Below are 9,027 nucleotides of genomic sequence, written 5' to 3'. Positions count from 1 at the left end.
ATTTTACTATAAAAAATTTACAAACTAAAATAACAATTTATATAATTGGTGTTATATCAACAATAGAATATTTCTTCATTACAACAATTTTTTTTGCCTACAATGTAGACTCTACATTCCACTATTAATGTAAACTAATAAATTTTCATTAAAGAAAACTTATTATAATGCATTATCGGACCAAGTGTATGGAGTTACTGTCATCGCATACTTTCAATATTTGTATATGTGTTAAAATACTTAGTATTCTTCACCCAAAAAAAAATAAAAAATGAAAATGGGCATGGAATATTGGGGTCAGGGGCCATCTGGTTAAAGAGAAATTCCTAGATTGAGCCCAATTTTTCAAAATTATCACATGTGTATAACCTTCTTTTCGCCGGTAAATGCCGGTACTAATTGATGTGCTAATTGCTTAGTGATGGCACATTGGTAACCATCATCACACAAATCTCCTAACCTCAAATTAACAATCGAGCAAAAATTGATGAAAAAATATTTGGAGATTTTTGTTGATTCAAACATATTCTTTTGTACGCAGGAATTGTTGTATCTGTTGTTGACTGTGCTTGAAATTGTCTTATGTAGTTGTGTCCAACACCACTGTCAACAGAAATTGAGACCTTACAAATAAGCCATAACTAATTCTTCCTCCAACCCGTTAAACACACCAAGTTGAGTAGACGAAGGACATTATTTGGCTACAAATTTTGTTGTAGTCTAAGACCATAAATTTGGTTGTAGTAGGTGGAAGATGACATGTGTCCCTGTAATGTGTATATGACTTACTAAACCACACTTAAGTTAATTAATCATTTTAAGTAAGTTATATGCAGTGCACGTAATATGGACACATGTCATCTTCCTAATATTAGTTATAGATTTAAGCTAAAACAAAGTTTGTAACCCAAACTTTGTCCAAGTAAATGATGAATCATGAAAGATTATATTCTGCATAACCCAATATAAACAACTTGCATAAATCACTATAGTGCTAAACAAGGGAATAAAGATATTCTGTCTAATTCTTTGCATTCCATTTTAATAAGCTCTTATGAAGTAACCCAAAAAAAAAGAAGTGATATACTATATTTGATAAAGTATAAAATGGAACACAAGATTTTTATTTTTGAATGAAAACATTGAGACTAAAAATTTAAACAAAAAGGAGTGTCTTACTAAAAATTTAAACAAAAAGGAGTGTCTTACTTTATGCTTCATCAATTGTAGCATGTGATGTTTGATTTTTGGCCATTTTAAATTTTGATGAAGTTAAAAAGGAAGAAAAAATAATACTGTGTTAGGATTGATGGAACTCTGTGTGGGTCAATAAACACATGCACATACAAGACCTTTTTTTTGTTCATAAAAAAAAACATATATATAGTGGATTATTGGTTGAATTTTTATAAATTAAAAATATATATATAGATTAATAAAAGATCCTCGTTTTATTTTCGAATAAAGAGCTTAACAAACCAGACAAATGCGAACATGTTACACTTGCAATTTACAAAAGGCACAATGACCGAATTCCACCACCCAAAAAAAAAAAAAAAAGGACCATTTTACACACAGAAGGACTAATTACACCATTTTACAAACATTGACGCAGATAACAGCCATAACTAACAAAGCAAATGATCAACTCGGAAAATCTTATTCTATCAGAGTTCACAATCCGAGGCACTATATCAAAATTGTGACTCAGATCAGAAAGCAAGAAAAGGAACGAAGCAGAAAGAAGAAGTGCAGGGATGAAACTCTGATATAAACGACAGCTTGGCTATGTAGTTTAGCTGTACAGTGTAGCTTAATACAATGCTGTAGTTTAGTGACTTGTAGTTTAGTAATGTATTTAAGTGTGAGTTGTTCGCACGTGACTAAGCTGACACAAGTGTTTGTAACTGTTTCCTTATTGTTAGGGATATTTTACTTGCTCTGTTTTTCTGTATTTAGTCACGGATTCATGTACAGATTCATTCAGTTGAGTAATACACAAAAGTCTTCATTCCAGAATTCTCTCTAGCTTTGGCTTCCTTTCTTCTTCCAATATTTGCTCTCTGTACTTTCTTATATGGTATCAGAGCTTGACCCTTCGTTAATGGCGTCAAATACTACTTCCTCTTCTCCTACACGAGAGCTCTCTCCATTGGAAGATCCTGGAAGTCCGTTTTTCATGCACCATGGTGAATCTCCTGGTGCGATCCTGGTTGTTCAACCTCTCACTGAGGATAATTACCCTAATTGGGCCAGAGCAATGAGGATGGCTCTAGATGCTAAGAGTAAGCTCGGATTTGTAGATGGATCCATCACTGCATCAATGGCAATTTCACCACTTGAGAAAAAGGCATGGTCCAAATGCAATTCAATGATCTCTTCGTGGATCTTGAATTCAGTTTCACCTCATATTACTGCTAGTGTCATTTACAGAAACACAGCCTTTGAGGTCTGGAATGCTCTTAAGATTCGGTTTCTACAAGCAAATGGACCAAGAATTTCTCAACTTCAGAAGCAAATTTCCACCGTGATTCAAGGAGATTCTACAGTGACAAGCTTCTTCACTGATCTTCAAGCTTCTTGGGATCAATTGTTAAATCTGAGGCCTCTGCCATCATGTTCATGTGGAAAATGTACTTGTGGTGTGAATGAGAAGATAGGGCATCATCACCACCAAGATTCAATCATGCAATTTCTTAATGGATTGAATGATTGCTACTCACAGGTCAAGACTCAAATTCTCATGATGGAACCTGTTCCATCTGTGGATAAGACTTTCTCGTTGGTAATCCAGGAAGAAAGACAACGATCTTCCAGTAGTCATGCCACTCCTTCAGTGGAATCCACTGCTCTGGCTGTCCAGAATCAATTTTTCAATCAAGGATCTTTTCCTGGCAAGAATTTCAAAGGGAATGTTGGAAAGGGAAGGCCTATGTGTAGCTATTGTGGAAAGGTTGGGCATGTTAAGGAGAAGTGCTATAAGCTTGTTGGATTTCCACCAGGCTACAAGCAAAAGGGAAAGCAGCTTCCTATGGCTAATCAGGTCATAATGGAGTGTGATCAAGCTCAGAATGAGAATGTGCATCAGAACAACAATTTCTCTTTCACTCCGGAACAGTATCAGCAATTGATTTCATTGTTGAGCTCACATGCATCCAGTTCTGGTGTTTCTAATGAAGCAATTCACACAGCCAATTCTGCCCTCTTAGGTATTTCTGATGACCTCTTGCAAAACTCAATTTGTTTAAGCATGCAACACTCTATTTTTGCTGTCAATCCTTCAAACAAAACTGCACATAGTCAGGACACTTGGGTTCTTGATACGGGTGCCACAGATCACATAGTTCATTCAGTTGATTTGTTTACTGAAATTACTAGCTCCATAACCACTTTTGTTCAATTGCCTAATGGTGAGAGAGTTGTTGTCACACACATAGGAACCGTTCAAGTAACTTCTAGTTTAATTCTTGAAAATGTACTATGTGTCCCTTCTTTCACTTTCAACTTGATATCCATTAGTCAATTAACCAAAAGTCTATCCTGTTGCTTCATTTTCCTGTCAAATATGTGTTTTATACAGGACCTTTCTTGTTGGAAAACGATTGGAATGGGTAAGCTGCATCATAATCTCTATCTGCTACAATCTTCAGAATCTTGCAAATCTGTTTCCAATGTATCTTCTATCTTAGGATCCATTTTCAATTCTTTTGAAAATAATGTTGTGGATGTTCCTGTTACCACAAAATCTTATCTTTGGCATCTTAGATTAGGTCATGTATCAGATGCTAAACTTCAGGTTCTGTGTGATCTTCTCCCTGATGTAAGCTCTATACATAGTAATAAAGATTGTGCCCTTTGTCCCATTGCAAAACAGAAAAGACTCCCTTTCCCTTCTTTCAATCATTTGTCTGTTAATGTTTTTGATCTCATTCACTGTGATGTTTGGGGTCCTTTTGCAAAACCTACTCATAATGGTTTTAGGTATTTCCTTACCATTGTTGATGATGCAACTAGATCAACATGGCTCTATCTTATGCAATCAAAATCAGAAACTAGACCCTTATTGATTTCTTTTTACAACATGATCTCCACACAATTTCACACCAATATTAAAGCCATTAGAACTGATAATGCTCATGAGTTTTTTCTAAAAGACTTCTTTGCTAATCATGGGATTATACATCAACATTCTTGTGTTGCCACTCCACAACAAAATTCGGTTGTGGAAAGGAAACATCAACACATTTTAAGCATTGCTAGAGCTTTAAAATTTCAGTCTAATGTGCCTATTTCCTATTGGGGTGAATGTGTTTTGACTGCTGTTTACATCATCAATAGACTGCCCTCTGTCATTTTAGGAAATAAGACCCCTTTTGAGAAACTTTACAATACACCACCTTCTTTTGTTCACTTAAAGGTGTTTGGTTGCCTTTGTTTTGCCTCCACCTTATCTCATAACAGATCTAAGTTTGCCCCTAGATCTGTTCCCTGTGTTTTTCTGGGATTCCCTTTTGGTGTCAAAGGATACAAGTTACTCAATTTGGTCACTAAGAAAATCTTTGTTTCTAGGGATGTCACCTTTCATGAGACTGTGTTTCCTTTCATTTCATCCACTTATTCTTCCTCACCTCACTCAAACATCACTTTTCCTCACATTTTTCCTCCTCTAGATACTTCCAATTCCTCTCAATCTGCTTTATTTGATTCTGCCATCTCTCAGCCCATTCCTGATCCTGCCTTTCCTACTTCACCTTCTAATCCTTTACCCAATTCTTCTTCCCCTGCTACATCTGCTTCTCCATCTGTTTCAAATACTGATAGTTCTAGTCCTCCCATTATTGAACCTACTGTCATTCCTTTACCTCCATCTTTGAGAAAATCCACTAGAGTGTCTAAGCCTCCTTCCTATTTGCAAGACTATAAATGCAGCAACATTATTACTGATCAGTTTATTCATTCCAATCATGCCATCAAGTCTGGTTCAGCCTCCCAAACCTCAGGTACAAAATACCCCTTATCTCATTTTCTTGGTTCTTCCACTTTATCTCCATCCTATGCCCATTTTTGCTCTCTTATCACTGCTGTTTCTGAACCCAAATCCTATCAAGAGGCTGTCCAAGATCCCAAATGGCAGAATGCAATGGCTGCTGAGATTACTGCATTAGAGTCTAACCAAACTTGGTCTCTTACTCCCTTACCATCCCATAAAAGGGCTATTGGGTGCAAATGGGTCTATCGTGTGAAGTATAAAGCTGATGGCACAGTGGAAAGGTACAAGGCACGTCTTGTGGCTAAGGGGTTCACACAGCAGGAGGGTTTGGATTTCACTGAAACCTTTTCCCCTGTTGCTAAAATGACCACAGTTAAAACTTTGCTTGCCATATCTGCTGTGAGGGGCTGGCATCTAACTCAGCTGGATGTAAACAATGCTTTCCTTCATGGGGAGCTTCATGAGGAAGTTTACATGCAGCTGCCTCAAGGATTCCACAGCAAGGGGGAGAATATAGTGTGCAAGCTTAACAAGTCCTTGTATGGCCTTAGACAGGCATCAAGGCAGTGGTACTCAAAATTTTCTTCTACTATTCTCAAATGTGGTTTTAAACAGTCAAGGTCTGATTACTCTCTTTTTACCAAGAAGTTCAATCAGTCATTCATAGCACTTTTAGTCTATGTGGATGATATTCTTATAGCTAGCAATGATGTTCAAGCTGTTGAAGAGCTTAAAGTGTTCTTGGATCAAGAATTTAAGCTAAAGGATCTTGGAAACTTGAAGTTTTTCCTTGGCATTGAAATAGCTAGATCAGATAAAGGCATTTCCTTATGTCAAAGGAAATATGCTTTGGAAGTGCTCAAGGATGCAGGCATGACAGGATGTAAGCCTAGCAAGGTTCCTATGGAACAAAACTTAAAGTTGAGCAAATACCATGGGGAGTTGTTACCTGATCCTGGCATTTATAGAAGGCTGGTTGGTAGGTTGATATACTTGACCATTACCAGACCAGATATCACATACTCAGTAAATAAGCTGAGTCAATTTATGTCAAAGCCAAGAAAACCTCACTTGGATGCAGCCTATAAGGTGTTACAGTACATAAAGGGAAGTCCTGGACAAGGTATTCTGTTATCATCCAATTCAGATTTGCACTTAAAGGCATTCACAGATGCAGATTGGGCATCTTGTGTTGACACTAGACGATCAACCACTGGTTATTGTGTCTTTTTGGGTAATTCTCTGGTTTCATGGAAGTCTAAAAAGCAGTCCATAGTCTCTAGATCATCTGCTGAAGCAGAATATCGAGCCATGGCAGTGACTGTGTGTGAGATGACTTGGATTTTGGCTTTGTTGAGAGATTTAGAAGTGTATCATCCAAAGCCTGCAATGCTGTTTTGTGATAACCAAGCTGCTATATATATTGGTGAGAACCCTGTATTTCATGAGAGGACCAAACATATAGAAATAGATTGCCACTTGGTCAGAGATAAGGTTGAAGATAAAGTCATTAGATTGTTTTTCACTCCTACTCATTCACAGCTAGCTGATCTGCTTACAAAGGCACTTAGTGGTCAACAATTGAAGTCTTTACTTGCCAAGATGAACATTGTAAATATTCACAGTGCTGATTGTCATCTTGAGGGGGAGTATCAAAATTGTGACTCAGATCAGAAAGCAAGAAAAGGAACGAAGCAGAAAGAAGAAGTGCAGGGATGAAACTCTGATATAAACGACAGCTTGGCTATGTAGTTTAGCTGTACAGTGTAGCTTAATACAATGCTGTAGTTTAGTGACTTGTAGTTTAGTAATGTATTTAAGTGTGAGTTGTTCGCACGTGACTAAGCTGACACAAGTGTTTGTAACTGTTTCCTTATTGTTAGGGATATTTTACTTGCTCTGTTTTTCTGTATTTAGTCACGGATTCATGTACAGATTCATTCAGTTGAGTAATACACAAAAGTCTTCATTCCAGAATTCTCTCTAGCTTTGGCTTCCTTTCTTCTTCCAATATTTGCTCTCTGTACTTTCTTATACACTACAATATATACACATATATACCTTCCAACATCAATGGTGAGGCTTCGTGAGGGCACCGTAGGTCACGGGTGAAGGTGGAGTCATTTCATCAATTGTAGGAAAAACCTCATCTTTTTCTTCTTCCAAAGAGTTACTAGTAGTACCAATCTTACAAGGAACAATACTGAAAGTACTCTCTCTTGGGCAGCTTCTTCTCTGCGTAGTAAAGAAACGGTTACACTCAGCTGCAGATTTCTGCTCTCGCAGCCCAGAAATACAATTCTTCCTTACATCAAGTCTGGCTTTACTTATCAATTTCCTACACAAAGGCCCTACTTCTGTGAAGAAATTGTGAGATAATGAAAAATTGTACCCATTTTTCAACCCGCATAATGATTCTGGAATAGTCCCGTAAAACTGATTATGAGCCAAATTGAGTAACTCCATCTTAAACAAACACCCAAATGATTGTGGAATTGGACCCGTCAATAAATTCCCACCAACATCAAACACTGTGGCTCTTTGTAAGTACCCAATTTCATAAGGCAAACAACCGCTCTACTTGTTGTTCAAGAAGAGTACTTCAAGCAGGGTGTTCCAAGCTTGGCCAATACTACGTGGGATTTCACCAGTGAAATGGTTGTTGGCAAGTGTGAGATACAAAGCTGGCGTGTTACCTAACGTAGCTGGAATTGTCTGATTGAACCCGTTGTTGTTAACAAACAACACGTTTGTGTCAAGGTCGAATAATCGACGTGGGACTATCCCAGCATAAGTGTTGAACCTAAGGTCCACAAATGTTAAATTCGTGGCACCAAGTATATGAGCTGGAAATTGACCAAGGAATTTGTTGTTACTCAAATCCAGCTCGTATAGATAACGTAATTGTTTGAGGTTTTTATTAATAGGTCCACTAAAGTTGTTAGAATTGGCATGGAAGATAGCAATGTCCGGCAAATATCGAATAAAGCGATAAAAGTTCAAGAAAGTACCTCCAAATCTTGCACCATTGAAGGTAATTCGAGCAAGTCCGGTAATGTTTAAGTCAGGGACAGTGTCACAATAGAACCCTTTGAAAAGGCAATAGTTGTTTCCAACCCAAGTGCAAGTATAGCCTTTTGGGTCGTAGGTGATGTTTCTTTTGAGTTCTTTGGTGATGAATAGAATTCTGGCTCTATTGGACAAGGGTCCAGGATCTGTTTTGTTGCGACGAGGCATGAGATGAAGTCCTGGTGGGTATAGTGGTGGTCGCGGTCTGGTACGATGGATCATAGGGTTAGGATGAGGTGGTAGAGCACATCCAGCAGGTTGGGCAAGGCCATGCAGAGAATTGGAACATAGGAAAAATAAGGCTGAAATAAGTGTTCGGAACATCATTGCGTGAGTGAACAAAGAAGAAGGTTTTGTGCAAACATGTGAAGTAGTTGTAGTTCACCACTTCTTTATAGTACCAGATGTATCTTAGAGCATTCACATTGCCAATTGTATATGGCATATGTTAGTGTATTTTACCATCAATGCACAAAAAACCCACTTCATCCGGCCTTCTAAACTCGTAAACTTTTTTACAATACTGCTACAGTACCATCTTACTTTTATGACGGTATTGTAGCATCTTGCATAAGTATTATATTATTTCTCTCTCTCTCTCTCTCTCTCTCTCTCTCTTAGCCATTCAGTTGTCTTTTTTTTTTTTCTTCCTTTGATTCTCTCTTTCTTCATCTCAGTTCTCACTCCCTCTTTGATTCTCTCTCGTTCAAAGCATGCCACCAGAGCTGGGTCGCTGATCGATGTCGAGATGGGTATGGGTCAATGATCAATGGCAGCAACGTGAGGTGGTCTCGATGGTGGTGGTGTGGGTCTGGGTTTGTGATCGATGGCGGCGATGTGGGGTGGTCTCAATGGTGGCGACATGGGTCTGGGTCAGTGATCAATGGCGGCAACGTGGGGTGGTCTCAATGGTGGCAGCATGGGTCTGGGTTGGTAGGTTTGGGGTGATCTGTGATGGTGGGTTAATT

General features: G+C 38.2%; 2 protein-coding genes across 2 annotated transcripts; one reads left to right on the top strand and one right to left on the bottom strand.

Annotated features, from left to right (window-relative positions):
* Positions 1-2,104: 2,104 nt before the first annotated feature.
* Positions 2,105-3,727, top strand: LOC126693625 (uncharacterized). The gene is made up of 2 exons (XM_050389677.1): positions 2,105-3,209; positions 3,581-3,727. The coding sequence occupies exons 1-2, from the start codon at positions 2,105-2,107 to the stop codon at positions 3,613-3,615; spliced, it is 1,140 nt and encodes a 379-aa protein (XP_050245634.1). The 3' UTR covers positions 3,616-3,727.
* A 3,305-nt stretch (positions 3,728-7,032) lies between these two features.
* On the bottom strand, positions 7,033-8,442 carry LOC126710177 (uncharacterized protein At4g06744-like). The gene is made up of 2 exons (XM_050410565.1): positions 8,002-8,442; positions 7,033-7,836 (listed from the first exon to the last, which is right to left on the bottom strand). Exons 1-2 carry the CDS (start codon positions 8,384-8,386, stop codon positions 7,568-7,570), a joined length of 654 nt encoding a protein of 217 aa, XP_050266522.1. The 5' UTR covers positions 8,387-8,442; the 3' UTR covers positions 7,033-7,567.
* Between the last annotated feature and the right edge of the window lie 585 nt (positions 8,443-9,027).

The sequence above is a fragment of the Quercus robur genome, chromosome 2, assembly GCF_932294415.1.
Source record: "Quercus robur chromosome 2, dhQueRobu3.1, whole genome shotgun sequence".
In the NCBI taxonomy this organism is placed as follows: Eukaryota; Viridiplantae; Streptophyta; class Magnoliopsida; order Fagales; family Fagaceae; genus Quercus; species Quercus robur.
The sequence above is the reverse complement of the archived record's forward strand: the minus strand, read 5'-3'. Positions and strand labels throughout refer to the sequence as shown.